The 16,081-nt window shown below is 44.3% G+C and overlaps 1 protein-coding gene across 1 annotated transcript in view; it reads left to right on the top strand.

Moving 5' to 3' along the window:
* LOC128731673 (neural cell adhesion molecule 2) overlaps positions 1-16,081 on the top strand; it is a 113,113-nt gene that overhangs the window by 47,479 nt on the left and 49,553 nt on the right. Inside the window, exon 2 of the mRNA XM_053824809.1 lies at positions 15,879-16,011. Coding sequence (XP_053680784.1) covers positions 15,879-16,011 — 133 coding nt within the window. The remainder of the gene's footprint in view (positions 1-15,878; positions 16,012-16,081) is intronic.

Raw genomic sequence — 16,081 nt, 5'->3', positions numbered from 1 at the left:
GTTTCTTATAAAATGTGTTAACTTAATTCTGCCCAGTAATTTTATTTTTCAAACACTGCTGCCTATTCAATTCTATTATTTATAGTTTATACATGTTTTTGACAGTGTTCAATTGCTTTAAAGGTTTGCGTTATGGAAATTCATGTGTCTACCGGGGGTATATTTTCTATTAAAGTTGCATCGTAGCTTGGGTGGTGCTCTTTTATTCAATCTGTCCTGCAAATTAACAGCATAATCATGCACTAATCACCATTCATCATGGCAACACATACTCCGTTCAACAGGGGATACAATTTCCTTCAGCAAAGAATATTCACTCACCGGTAATCCCACAAGAGCTCGTGCAGTCATGTGACAGCGAGAAGAAGCATCCATCAGACATGTAACGATTAAGCAAGGTTGGAGGAAAACTTCAAGTGGTACGCATAAAACACCGGTATGGTCCGGTTCGATCTTGTCCTGTCAAGATTTTCTGTCGTTGTTTCCTCCCATCAAGCCGATCGATGAAATGTCTCACCATAAGCTCCCGGGGGCATGATTTTCCGGTGTAGAGCTAATCTCCATTTACCGCTGGTTCGTCCGTTGTCGGTTGATGCAATGGCCAGCAACTTGTACGCAGGTCGTCCTGCTTGCGTCCAGTCGTTAGTCCTACGACCGGCTCTGAAAGTCGTTGGTAGAGCCGTTGGCAGATGATCTCGGGGATCTGAGAGTTGCCGGAACAGGAAAGGCGCACGTTGGCGACAAGCACGTCGGACAAGCGTAATCGCTTGGATCGCCCAGGCCGGTAAAACATACGCCCCGGGACTGCTAATCCTGGCTGGTTCGAAAACAAACCACCATCAGGCTCCATCGGGTCGAGCCACTCAGCCGCTTCATTTGTGCGTGCTGCATTTTGCTTCCAAGCAAATCGTGCACGAGTGATTGGGTTTATTCGAATCCCCTAGCAGGACTCGATGTTGATGTCGAAAGGGCAGTTTTTTTTTATTTTTCTAACATGCGAGATGCATATCCTGCAGCTAGTGGATAGTTAGAGCAACTTTCCGATCCCGATTCCATTCGACAGCCATGATTGTAATTCAAAATGTAGTAATTGATAAATTGATTGCCATCCTGGGTTTCGAGGTTTGAGTGTTCACCCATTACTGGTGAAGCCAGTTTTCGTTGATAAAATCATACTTTACTGAGTGGCAGACTTTTCGCTTGTGTTACACTTTGAGGCAGGAATGAAGCATATTTGCGTATTCAATTATTCAAAATTGTTTTCCAATTTTTGTCATTACTATACTGCGCTTTAATCATATTAGATGCATGTTGCTACTACTCGTAAACACCACCATGTGCAAGAGCTTGCAACTTACACTCGATCGATGTTTCCATGCTAAGGGACTCCCCTTTTGCATGATTATTCCTGTTCGTAATCGTATTGCTGACACGTTAGACAAGGCTCCCCAAGGAATGCCACCTTAACGATCTGGCTGATAGTTAAACTTATACGTCGAACCTGTACTCGGACGGTATTACACTGGGAGAAGCTCCAAACGCACTCCTTCGAAACCGCAGGGCATACCTTGCTTAAACTATGAGCAGGATTAGCAGCGTGTACATTGGGATCGGCATCGGGACAACGACTTTGCGCCTAGTCAGTTATATTCTAATGACTATTGACTTGAAGCTATGACATTTTGCTGCCAGGCCCAGGCTCTTGAGCTTTCCAGATGCCAGTGGGTTTTGCGGATCGGTTCTAAGTAATGAACTGTGAAAAGCAACCTAATTTAACACGATCTCTGTTCCACAGCGTCAGAAGCAAGATATGTTCAAAAAAGACGATATAGAGTGCAAACGATTCGAGAATCAACGAAGAAAGTTACATAGGTGCCATCAAATCAGTGCATATAATTCTTTTCTACTGGTCTGCATGTGGGGTACTTTCGAAGAACGACATACTCGATCAGATATCGTGCGAATTGTAGATCATGAAGTGTTGATAAAAAAGCTACTTCAAACATCCACCACCGAATGTATCAGTATTCGCCACACAAAATACAATGCTCTTTTAACGATAAAGCAAAAAACGGGAAAAAAAGTTTTTCCTCCTACAAATACGCTATACAACGGTTTTTGCTACGTTTTTGAAAAGGAAGCGCACAAAAAGGAATAGTTTGGTGAATCAAAAGTTCAAGTAAAAACACGCTGTGTTGGAGTGACGAAAGAAATAAATATGGAGCAAAAATGCCATATCGGAAAACATGTGCAAGCAGCTGAATGCTTGGTTGAGTTTGAATTGGTTTTGAATGTTGTTCCGGATGCCGATAAATGGGCTGTAGTCAAGCGTCGCACAGAAATAATAGGGTCGAATGTATTGATTCTATAAAGAATACTTTCCACACTCGAATATGTTTGAAAGCGTGTTGTTATAATAGTTAACTCTACATTTATGAAAAGTAAAGCAAACTGTGTAAAACCATTTATTTCCATCTACATATACTAGCATTTTACAGCAATCTTTGGTGGAAGTAAATTCCGTTTAAAGGCGCTCTGTTGATTCAAATGTTTAAATTTCCATCCTGTGCAAATATCAACCATGTAAATTCTGGTTACCTCTCCCTCTGTTGATGGATGATGAGAAGGCAACAGGAAAAATGGTAATTTTCTCGGGAAAAGAATCTATGCATGCCTTTTTAGATGAAAGGCATGAAGGTGGAAGGTCGAAAGTATAATCATTTTATAGAGTATAACGCACAATTTGTGCCTGACAAAGTTTAGTCTGGTTTAGTTTAGTTTAGTGCATGGTCAGTTTTTGAAGCAGCTAAGCAATACAAAGTGCAGTGGGAATCATTCATAAATAAATCAATAATATAAAAGACAGAACCGAGTAGCTGAATTAAAAGTTCAGAGATATTGGATAAAATAACCTGTACCGAACCTAAACCGGCTAGATATAGCTCTCAGAGAATGCTCTATAATCATCCGAAACGGAAACCCAATAATGTTGTCGGATGAAGGATGCATCGCTACAGAATGTTGATATTTCTGTGCCTGCAGGCGTCTAACCGTTCGTTAGCCTTTGACTGACGCCAACCCAGTAGAATGCTGATTTGAGCGAGATGGCTTGAATTGGGGCTTTAAATTTGCCATACAATAAAGTGGTGCATGTTTCGCCTCTCGGTCTGATGATCTTTCAAGGGAACATCGGTGACGGTTTCCTGCAGTTGTGCTATCGATTTTCAACTGATCATTAGTTGTGACAACGATGGGTCAAACTGTTTGATAAAACGGTCAAAGTTAATAACTCAAGTGTGTGGATTTTGAAATATCAGAATCCTCTGATGCGCCCATCGATCTGATATAAGGGTGTAAAATGCCTACCCAAACAGGTTGGAAGTCCTTCACATGACTCGCCAACGTGGCTTGAATAATCTCTTTTCTGATGATTCTGATTACGTTTGCATTTTGCTTGAGAACCTACGTGAGGCGCCTTGGTACGACCAGCCCGAAATCGAACCTCGTTTAGGAACGCCTGTAGGCGGTTATCAATTTATCATCTTCACGCTTGCACGTCGAACTTTGACTTGTAAGTAAAATCGCGACCGTAAGCCTCCTTCTAGCCTACGGTGATGGTGGAAGTTGGGTGAAAAGTTTCGTAACCAGTTCGGGGCGAAGGAGGAAAAAAGTGAACCAAAGCGTGTTTGCAGAGTTTCTTCGCGCCGCTCGAGAGCGCTTGACGGACGCGAAAGTCAATAACCGGGCCTGGGCTGCAGCATTGGCTGCTTGGTCGAGTTGGTTGAAGCCCAACACTGAATGATGCTACAAAGGGTCGATGCCGGTGCTCTGGCGAGAACATCAGTCATGGTAGATTCAGGTTTTTCTCTACTCCGACCACGATGTTTGGCTTGGTTCGAGAAGGTTGAAGCGGAGTCTTTGCGCGTTCGCCTTTCGAAGTCGTTTCGCTGACGTCGGACGAAAAGTTTGCAAGATAAACAGTGTCGATGTGGTTACGTGCCCGGGTCATTGGCGAAGGTGACAAGACCTTGAAGTGATGGCGATTAATTTATTAACCATATTAAAGCAGATTTGTTGAAATTGCAAATGTTATGGAGGTACTAAAATGTTATAGATATATATTTTCGGAATTGACAAAAAATATAAAGATTTCATAAAAAGCATACTGAAACATATTTTTCTGATAAGTACAAAAGAATTATGTATATTTAAGAAAATAAAATGAATAGAAATGAGAATGAGCTCAAACTTTTTTTTAATACAATGCGAGCACAAGTAAAAACACAATTGAATAAAAACAGACATATTCTTTGTTTGAATTGCGTTGGCAATTCTATCGCACGTGGATCTGCATAGGTCTTACCACAACGCTAAATTCATCTCCGGATGACACAGAAGCGTGATGCAATGGCACATTTTCTAATGAACAACGGCGAAGCAAAAACTAGCCTTAAGGCAGGATAAGAGTTTGAATTTTGAGCTACTCGCCATCCAATCAGCAGGATGTGGCAAAGCACATTCAAAAACCATATCCAGGCTGTATGAAAAACCGCCAGTGCCACTCACGGAAAACTTCTAAATGAGTAATGGTGCGCCGCCTGGCAAGACAGCACACTAGGGCACATGAAGCATCAAAGCTGTCCACGTAGCAAGATTCACCAGCTGGCCCCGGCCCAGCTACGATCTGCCCTTCGACCGGACTCGGACCAGCCGCCGAGCACGCAAATGCTGGCGAAAAGAGAAAACGGTTGAATGAGCAGCCGACGAATGGGTTGAAAAATGGCGCACTTCAACCGTTGATGGTTAAATTTCAACAACACACCATCGACGATCGGCATGCGGTACTGGGCGGTACGGCGCGTTCGTTGGAGCTTTTTGTTTGGATTGTTGGGCCCGTTTTTGTCGTTCACCATTTCCCTTCGTTGCATAAACTCAGCTCTCGAGAGAACTATTTCAATAGCGCGACGGAAGCTGTGGAAAAAATAACCACCTTAGAACCTGTGCGCTGCACGGCTTCTCGACACATAGCAGACCGCCGAGGCGGTGGTTTCTTTGAAGCGGAAACGGAAATAAAGCACGAGGCGATGAGGACATTGGAGTTTAGCCTTGAGTCTGACTACCACAGCGCGAGGAAGGTAGCGAGATAAAAAGGAGTTTTTTTTTTTGGTTAAAGAGTAAAGCGCGCACTGTGAAGAAGACGGCTTCGAACAAAGGCGAAAAGTTCCTGTTCGGTGGGTTACGTGCATTGGGCCGCGTAGGAAAAGGCTGCAAGGAAAAAAAATTTTCGTGCACCAAAGACACATTTTCGACGATTTTTTCTCCACTCGTGTGAACCCTTTCACTATGGTGACACTTTTTGCAAACCGGATGCACACAGAAAAAACACAATACATTCCTTCGTAAATGGATCGAGCGCGTGAAAACGGGCGGCTTTCATAGAAATGAACATCGGACATGGTATGTCAGAAACATAACTAGATGATTTTTTTTCGACTTCCCATGCATATATAGCATTGAAGGTATATTTTTTGCTTTTTTTTAACTGTTACACTCATCCTTGTATTTTTCTTTGAAAATAAAATCATCCACTTTGCACTTTATTCGTGATCTTTCCCAAATCAATAACGTAAAAAGATTTCTTAAAATTGTTTAAAAAATGATTCACATATTTTTATATTTTATGTATCTGGCAAGTTTGCATGTTTGAACAAACACTACAAAGCTTTCTAGAACAATCGAGCTGATCTCGTGATTTGTATGAAATCTAAATTGTTTTTGTGTGAAATCTAAATCCTCATGCATACAAAACACGTCTGCCAATTATTTTTTGTGCAAAGTGCAATTTTTAATTTCTACGAAATTCCGTACCAGTTCCTCTGTTCAGATAACATTTGTATTTTCAGCAATATACACTCTGGGCAGAGATGTAGAACTGATATTAATAAGAGTTTACATTTTGTTATCAAACGGCTAATAATAAAGCTCTTTTGGTATAAAAATTGTTATTACCGAATTCTTCTTCTCAAATGGCTCAACAACCGGTATATGGTCAAGGCCTGCTTTGCTAATAAAAGCCAAGGCTTTCTAGAACTTGGAATTTTCAGGTAGCTAAATAGTCAGTCCTATTGTTATTACCATGAACAGATTATTCGAACTATACATCGGATATAGCACGATTAGGCGATTTTAATAGTATTGAGTGTCTATTTTTCATTTCAAGCTATCATTTCCCACAAATGGCCAGGCTGCTTGCGATGGGATGAGCTTTGCATGAGATTCATCTCTGCGCTAAATGCTACGCGGAAAACAATAGCTTTATGCGAAATGCCTTTGGCGTGCTGTCCACTGAAGAAGGCTGTAGTGTTTATTGTCTAACCATCACCGAGGCCTACAACATCCCAGCGAAACTGGTTGGAGTTTACTCTTGGATGGAGCCGTGACTGTGAACGATCCAACGTCGCTCCAAACGCTCGATAACACAAAGAACTAGCTTTCTGACACGTGTTCACGGCACCCTGAGAGGCCTCGAGGGTGTTTTTCGTTTTCAAACATCCCGACCGACAAACGGGCATTTCCGAGATTGAGGACCACCAGCCTCGGCACCCGGGTTTCGGGGAAGTTTCTTCTCACCGCTGATCGAGCATGTTTGCAGCCTGAAAAGGGAAGAGTCTGTTCAACCCATCCAGGCACCCATCCAGGATCCACCACAACCGAGGCAGCAGTACAGAAGCATCTTCGTTTGCTTGGTTCGCTTCGCTGCCTTCAGCCGGTTGGCCGTTCGCGCGTGTTGGTACGTGAAATGCGGATACGCTTCGAAACAAGAACGCAACCCGCGGAGCGTGAAGCGCACATCCGGATGTTATCAGAAGCGAATAGCAAAAGTTTGTCATATAAAGCCAGCTCGAAGGAACGGGTGAACGCGTTGTTCGTCACTGTTCTGTCGAGGCAAATTGAACTTTTCGTTCCGCGAAACGCCTGAGGTGCGGATGGTTCACATAGTTCGCACCCGATAACGGCAGCTACACGGTGAGATTGCGGGCAGCTCTTGTTTGGTGGACTGATCGCTATTAGAAGAATAAATATTTCTTATTTATTTTCGTGCCAACACTTGCATCAATCGTGCTAATCTGTGAGCAGCATATTCTATTACGGATCATACTTCCTGTACAATGAATGTTAGTTTGTACTGAATGAATGAAAATTTCGTAGCCCCGATATTTTAAACATGATGCACTCGCTTTGTTTAATGATAACTTGTAATCTCAAATTAATGCTTCTACCATCATTGAACTCAATGGTGTTCTATCGTTGATTTGTCGATCAGATACAAAAAACGGCAGCTTTCTAGCTCATCTAGATGTTCAAATATTGTAAATGAATTAATATATGATATGTCTACCAATCAACAAACGAGACCGAAGATCTAATCTCCCTCTGTAAAAGTAATTGCAATCTGAAGGGATTGCAATTTTTATGATTTCTGGATTGCCCTACTTCATCCAGGTTACTCAGGCCCAGTGGTCTGAGGACATCGTCTCTTTCCATCGATTCTGGTCCAACATTCGAAGTGGGATAAACGACACCCGCAACAAATTGCTATCGTTCCATCGTGATCGAGATACCCCTGTATTATGTGTTCCGTTTGGGACTGATCGTCATTTGCATTGCCCCAAAAAAAAAGGGTTTATAAAGGATGTAAGAGTAGCGGTCTTTTTCCTCTTTTGCGACCGGCTCGGTGGCACGGTTGTGCAGCTCTAGGTCTCTGACGAGCCAATCGCCGTAAAATGCCGCCGAACCAACGGAGGTACTCATAAAAATGGTTGCAAAGCGGTCAGAGATGCATGATCCATTACCGAACGTACGCTTGGTTTTGTGCCGTATAGCATCGGGTGGCAAAACAATGCGGGTCTACGCTGAAATGCCGCAGGTATGCTGACCTGCGGGGACCCATTTTTGTTTTTACCGCTTTTGCGATAGCAATCCTTTCAATTCTTGTCCTGCTGGTTTCCACCGCTTTGGTTGCAGAACATTTCGGGCGCTCCACTGGGAGCGTTGGAAGGCATGGGACGAGTTGAGTTTTTATGTTGCTCTCGCTTTCCCAAGGGCCATGCCCTTTAATTTCTGCAATCAGAACTGCTCGCTATGAAACTGGCAACGGTTTGTTCGTTTTTATGTGTGAATGATTTTTCTATTTCCACCATACGGTGCTGCCCACGTTACATTTTAGCACAAAACCCGCAGCGATCGCACAAATTGGACGCCTTTTATCTCGCACGGATTGCACTTATTTCCATCAATTGCTGACAGGTGTGAGGGAGTGTTTCCGTTCAATCGTGCCGCGCTCTCTCATGGCTTTTAACGTTTCCACCACTGGTGAAAGAGCTTCTAATGGACGAACGTGAGGGAATGTGCCTCACGCTTTGCTTGATTTCACCTACTCACACAATTTTATCATGCTTGTTGACCGTGGTGTTAACCACATTGCCAGGAAAAGGCGCTTGGTTGTAATGCCATTGCTGATAAAACTCAATATATTTTATAATAATCTTTGTTGATTGAAAAATTTCGTTTGCTTTGTTTCGTTTTGCTCTAAGATGTAGTTGCTGCAGATCTAGTAGCATTTAAATCAAAAGTGGTGCGATTGTAAAACGAAGCGAAAACTGTCATCCAGAAGTCAGGCGTGTGAAACAAAATAGTAAATCTTCAAAGTTTAGACTTTCGCTTGGAAACAGAAACAAGAAAACAAACTACACACGTTTGAAGGAAATGTCGCATCGAACCCTTTTCCAATGCTTACCCATGCATAAGAAATCCCATTAGCTTGGAACCGGTCGGAGGTCGGGCTAAAAAACCGGCTTTTGCGTGTCTAGCCGATGGCTGTTACATTTAAAAGATTATTTCCATTTCCGTTCCATTCTGTCCGCATGGGTGACTTTTGTCCGCATGGGTGACGACATGGGTGACCTCTCAATACCCAATGGGCATTCCCGTTGTAAGAGCATTACGATAACGGCCAAAGTAGCCAGCTAGCAAGTAACGCTACCGTTCGAGTAGAACCCGTCACCCACGCAACCCTACGAACACCCATAGAACGAGCGCGTGGGATGTGGAATAAATATGTTTCGGTTTGCTGGCTTACCGACCTCTGACCGCCGATGCCGTATCGAAGCTGTTGAAAATCGCCACCTTACCGTTCGTACCGCAAATTGAAGAAATACGAAAATGTCCTGCAGCCAAGCATATGTTGCAAACTGTGTCGCGGGAAAATTCCCCTTTTTAGCGCTAAGCCGTACCGCCGCCTACGCCGTTCCTTGCAACACGTTCTCGCTTTATGGGTGTCAAATTGAATTTTATTGCTTTACATGACATTTAACATTTTCTGCCACTTAGCCGGCCCAAAGCCGAGGGACATCAATGAGCATGAGTGCCATTGGGGAGGAAGCTACGGTAAACAAACGGTAGGTTTGAGGACTCCCCTGAACAAGAAGCGTTTGCGATGCGGTATGATTTCATTACTAAGGTTAGGTCGATGTCAGGCAAAACAGCCGTATGGCATGGTAATAACAAGGGCTTTTACCCTTTTCGCAGATTGTCAATAGAACGAACGAGAGCACTGAAAAGTGTTCCTACCGTTGGAAAATCAAACAATTCAATCGAAATCCGGCACTTTTGGTTATTTTCAGGGATTTTGGGGACGAATTTTTAACGAAGGGTTACATTTTATTTCTTCGGGTTTGCCCACTGCCCGGTCAATGAACCAAGCCTCCGTTAATGTGCCTTGAAAATGGGCATCGCTTAGTTTAATTATGCGTACCACAACCACATGGAATCGGAAGATTTTTCCATGGCTTACTTGAGCCATCATGAACAATTGTTCTAGAGCAACGTAGCGGACACTCAATTTCAATCCATGTAACCATTCAATCCATTTTCCAAGCCCATTTATTACAATAAAAATGCTACTGATACCATATTCATCATAAAGTTTAAAACCTTATTCAAAATTGTTTTAACTGTTTAGAAATTGAAAAACTTCAATTCAAAATTTCAAAAATTAGATTGGTCGTCAATGCTATTGCTTGTTTCAAACCCAGCTGCATTGAACCACTTGCATTATTGAACGACACCACGGATGTTCAACATCTCCGCTCACCAGCGATGCCGAATCGATTGAGGATGAATATTTTACAATCAAAAAGTGTGTCCCACGAGCGTGCTCGGATCTGTTTGCGGACTCGAGGATGTGCGCCGTTGTAAGTGCGGCTCACTTCAAAGGAAAATCCAAACACGGGCGCAGATTTCTGTCCGGTTTGTGGGATCAAAAGTTCCACAGCACGAACCGTACGAAGTAGCGGTTGACCGAGGGTTCGGGTTCCGGATGACTGGGTGGATGGCTTTCCCTTGGCCGAAGAAGCAAATCCGTTTGACACCGTTATTGATCCGAAAACCCACCATCCGGTGCATCAGGGATGTGGTCCTTCCCGAATGCCACGCCCAGTCGGCTTTCGAAGAGGCCGCCTGCCCGTTTTATCGTGCTGCCAACCCTTACCGCTGGTGGATGGTGGAAGTAATTGTGTTCCCATAGAGGACAAACGAATTTTCCTGGTTCATCCTAGCGCATCCTGCGGCCGGTTCGCCTCTTGGACGACAGCATAAGGGAGGATACGGATATGTGGTCACATGATTGTTTGCCCGGCTGCTTAGACGACAGCGAGCAAACAGCCGAGTGTTCTCGCGGGAGTTGCGGAAAGAAGTTCCTACCGCTACCCTTCCTTGGTACAACACGAGCTCAGTCCGCTGCCCGAAAACCAGCTTATCGGGCCAGCATGTACACTCCTCTTGCTTGTCGTGCACCTACCAGCGATGGTGGGAACTACGATCTTCGTGGGCAAAAGGCACGAAATACGAAGAGATCCGCCATAAAAGGGGCTTTCTCCGGGGGGAGAAGGACAACATTTGCTACCTTGCTGCCACGGCACAGTTCCAGTGACGCGGTTTTGGTGGCGAATTCTCATGTTGTCGTGTATCCAACCATCTCCACGAGGTCAACAAGATCCCATGTACGATGGGACGAATCGGTGCACGAGGGGTGACTTGGAGATGCATGAAATCTAGCCGCCATGCCAAACGGGATTCGGATTAAGTGGTTTGGGTGGCTCGTGTCGGCTTCGCGGAACTCCGTGAACTCATGTGTTTTAGATCGGGATGGAATCTGCTTGCCAAATGCTGCAGGGAATCCACCATCTAGGAATAGCCTTCGCCATTCAGCAGACTGGCGTTGCTAACTGCAAATATGCGGTTCTTGTTCTTACAAGCTTCACGATTGCATTCATTTACGATAACGACAAATCGGTTCGCAGGACATGCTGCAATATCGTGGGATGTCGATTGTAATGATAGTATGGAAGCTCTACCTAACATGCTGGATGCTGTCCTCTCGACCAGCTTTAGCGGACTCAATTCACTTTTTTTGACAGCAAGTTGATGGCCAGATGGAAGTAAGTTTTTTGTACTTTCAAAAGTCTTTACGCTGAAAAACTTTATTTAATTTCAAGATGATGTAATATACTTCACACAAACATCATATTTATCATCGCCAAAAGTCAAGCAACGTTTTTTGAGACATATGAATGCGGAAAATCCTCAATACCTCTTCACATCCAGATTGGTTTCAGCTTTTCAATCGGACGGCCATAATAATCATTGATTGCTCATAATTCCCTTTTCGCTCATCCACGGATTTTCCCCCCGTTCGATTCAATGGTGATTTTTATACCAAATCCATAAAACTGGTTTTAAACGTTTAACGGTGGCGCTGGCTCGCTTAAAAATCAACACAGAATCATTTTCTGATCAGCGATTCGTTCGCACAGGCAAATGCAGACAAAAATATCTTCTACCATTCGCATAAAAAGAAACATTCAATTATGCATCATCGCATTTCCGCTGGAGAGAAGTAAAACATTGCGCCTTCGAGACGATCGCAAAATATAAAGCATTTTGAGAGATTGCCCGTCACACGTCTGTGTGGGAGGTGCGAATACAAGCGTTTTAGATTGACCAAGCATGCGCGACCATGCCTTAAACCAGGTGCAGGTTGTGCCGCTTGTGAAATGCGCATAAAATCGGCCTTATGCTGACCGCTGAAGCGAGAGATGGCTTACAATTCCCATTTGAGTATCGCACGATAACGGGTTCCGGCTCAATTCTCACCTACGTGTGGCGCCCGGTACCTGATGCTTGCTCTCCAAGTTTAGCTTGTTGTTACCAGTGACCAGGCGCCTCCATTCCGTGGGTAATTCCAACCATTCCGAGCGAACCTGCGCTCAGATAATCCACCCATTGGGAGGGAAATAAATTCTTTACGATGCGTCTTACTCCTCCTCAGCCATAGCTTGCTCGCAGCTCGTTCAACACCGGTGTGGTACAAACACATTTTTTCTTTTCTATCCTTCACATGCGTTGCCACTACGAGCTCAATTTTACCAATAAACTTAGCAATTGTACGATTTTTATGTACGAATCCCATCCACGCCGCTTTCAGCTAGTATGATCCCTCGAAGGCGTCGAACTTGCGTTTTATCGCCGCGTGTCGGCTGTTTTATTGCCCAGCTCGAAGCCATTCGGGTAAGATCAAAACAACAAAATGACACTTAATGGCGGGCGGTGAGCGTGCGGACATTGTTCACCCTTGTGTGCACTATCCGCTGCCGCTGGTTTCGTATTGTGATGTGTGGCAATAAGTGGGACCAAACGAAAACCGAAAAAATAGGTATCGAAATAATATCTTTCGACAGCAAATCCCATAATCTTCTCACCAGCTACCGGACAATCCGCCACCAATGCGTCATGTTGGCTGAGCAAGGACATGATGCCAATAAGAACACCCTAGGCTAGGGTAAAGAACTTCAAGGGAAAACCTGCAAACTTCAAGAAGAAAATAGCACTCCGAATATGATGGTACTGCAACTGACAACGAGTTGCGTGTTGTTGCGAGGATTCACAGCTGGTCATAAATAATACCGCCCGGTCGCGGTAGTGCGTGTGATGTCCTTTTTCTCTGGGCGAGGAAAGAAATCGTCTGAAATCGCTTCATCCTCCCCTTTTTGAATGCCCCAACGCGCATCGGCTGGTGGTTTTTTTATGTCCACCCCAGCCATTTTCCAATCGGCACGGTTTGAAACCATTTGACAGCTGCTTTTTTTTCTTGTACCAAACGGCCATTTCGACCGCAGCATCGCTGGATTCGCTCGTAAACGCGTTGTCACAGAAGCACGGTTCTCCAACGGATGGTTAACGGATCGCAAGCAGGTTCCTTTGCCCTTCGGGACCCATTCCGTAACCGGTGGTCGCCCGATATCTGCTTACAAAATTGTCCCCAAATCGTTCGCAAGTGTTCCAGCTAAAGGCTTGCAAAAGTATGGCGTCGGTATCGAAAAAATAGAAGAGTAAAACAACGCTGAAAAATAAATAAAACGAATGGAAGATGTTTTCATGCCATCGGTTCGCGGGCTGGCTGTGGTGCGATTTACTTCGCCGGCAAATCGACGGCGACGTCAAAGCAATCAACCATCATTATGCCCGCACCGGAAAGGATACCACGAAGAAGACCGTCCGCTGTGCCGATGTGTATTTGATGTGTCAGTGAAAAAAAAATAAATAAAACAAACAGGTTATAAAACCGTTTGCAGGCATCGCAAACGCCATACTGGGCCGCTGAAATGTGCTATGCCAGTCCTGGTTTGCAAGGGTTTCGGCCTCGCAATCGCAAGCACTACGACAAACGCAATATATGTGACATCTGTCATTGAGATGTTTCCCAGGAGGGATTCCGCTGGGATGGTGAATGGAAAAACGGGCCCTCAGCAGGGACTGGTGTTGGCTGCGAAATGCCGTTTGCTTGTTCAAACGACATCCCTCCTAACGGACCTCGTTTGGGTAGGGCTCGTGTATCATAAATTTTCAATCAAACATAAGTGGAAATGATGAATGATGCAACTTCGCCCGGCGATACCGCGCCACCTGCAGGTTGGACCAAACCGTAGTCGAACGATCGCAGATCACCGACCGATTTCTATCGTCACCGTGACCGTGTGTTCGGGGAGGGTGAATGTTTAACACTTTACTTGTCAAACAGAATTTTCGGCCAAATATTTCAAATTCAAATCCAGCGCGCGAGCGTTCGGGTCTTTCCGTGGGAAATTTGCATTCATGCCATTTTGGGGGTAGTTTGTATTGGGACGTGAACGCGAGCGCGACCGAGAAAGCAGAGTAATAAATCGAAAGTCATCAGTATATCACTATCAAAAATTCAACAACCTTCTAACCTCAGCCGTTTCGTAGTGATTTATAATTTGTCACCGGTTCACATCGGAGTACGTAGGAGTTTCATTGACGGCATACAGTAGTTGGAGCGTTGGATGCTTTCAGGGTTGTTATTGACACCGCTTACTTGCAGACCTTTCGCTGGCACTATCGCGGGTGTGCGTCGTTTCAAACCGCCTTCCTGCTGCCCGATAATTAATCATCCAAACTGCTGTTGACAGTCACCGGGACAGGGCTTGTCGTGAGCTGCTCCGTCGTCGTGGTCGAACTCAAGTCGTGGAGGACAAACCGCGTCAGGTCCAAGGGTTTAATGGATGGGTTTCACCCACTTGCCGGTTCAGAACATTTTAGTTTCGGGTTGCGTCTTTTCTCTATCTACATTTCCACTCGAACGTACGGTAGATTTCTTCTTTAGATTGAGAGTTGATTCCTTACGGACGATATGGTCGTTTGCCAGCTGTGGGTGGCAGACAATGGGTAGATTCCATTATGCCGGTCTGAAGAACCAGTGCCAATTAGTAATTCATTTCCTGCATACGTGCTAGCGTGGCCGTTACGAATGCTATTTATTCGCTTCCGATAGGTGGAAGTGCCATTGAATAAGTGATGAGAGTATCCCATCAAAAAGAAGAGCAAAACAAATGGCCTCCAAATAGTTCCGCACCGAAATACACCTGCTTGCACCGATGCATTCCGTGTGCCGAGGCAAAGGGTGTTGCAATCGTTATCCGATTATTTATTTATTTCCATCCCACAACACTGTCGCTATCAATGTTATTTATTTGATATCAAATAAGCTCAAAGGAATCCTACATTCGGTATTCGAACGGTACGAATCTGATCTGGAATGCGGATCAGAAATGCATGGGGCTGTGTAATCGAGCTTTCTGGTTTTTAGATTACCGTACAATAGGAAGACCTGTTTCCACTTCCATTTGAGGTATTCCATGATGCCATTTGGTCATCTAATTTTCAACAGTTCAATACGGTTGAACTTTTGTTTCAGGCGAAAAGCGTACCTTTGTGAAACATTATACCTTCATTGTTATCAGAAATAGGTATTGCAGCATTCTTAGCGGAATAATTGAAACGTGTTACAGTCTGTCCAATAAGTTTCGTGAACATTCTTCATCCTTCACAATGCTGTGTCTTAAAGTCTTGCTACATTCTATCTCTATTCGTAGCTGTGCTCTTGTCATAAACACACGAAGCTTCACTCGAAAAAGATATTCGATGTTTGGCAAGGACTTGAAATGTCATTGCATAAATTCATTTCTTTTTCTCGATTCTATTACCCCAACTCTTCTCTTGTCGATGAAACGTTCTTTTGTTTATGAGCTCCCACTGTTGGCGTAATTGCAGCGTAGCATTTCTCGCAGTACATTATAAAGTTCTTGCCGTGGAAAAAATCCAACCGTGAAATAGGTGCTAGCACCGATGAAGATACTACGATAAATTTAATTTATTTTCCACTTTCCGTACCAGTAACCCGTGCTGCTACTTGTCTACAGATCAATAACCATGCGATTGTGCTTCTCTTTCTTTCGTTACAGCACCGCTGCACCTTTCTGAGGCCGTGCAGGGAACCGTGGGCCAGCTAGAGTGCAACATAACATCGCCAATTAAGGGCGACCGAGCGATACTGGTGATGTGGTATAAAGGCGCCCAGACGTTCCCGTTCTATACGTAAGTGAAACCTAGAGGTGACATTTTACATCAGAGGTACCTAGCGACTTCATCGCTCGACCGCCACTTA

Source organism: Anopheles nili, chromosome 2 (genome assembly GCF_943737925.1).
Source record: "Anopheles nili chromosome 2, idAnoNiliSN_F5_01, whole genome shotgun sequence".
Lineage (NCBI taxonomy): Eukaryota > Metazoa > Arthropoda > Insecta > Diptera > Culicidae > Anopheles > Anopheles nili.
The sequence above is the reverse complement of the archived record's forward strand: the minus strand, read 5'-3'. Positions and strand labels throughout refer to the sequence as shown.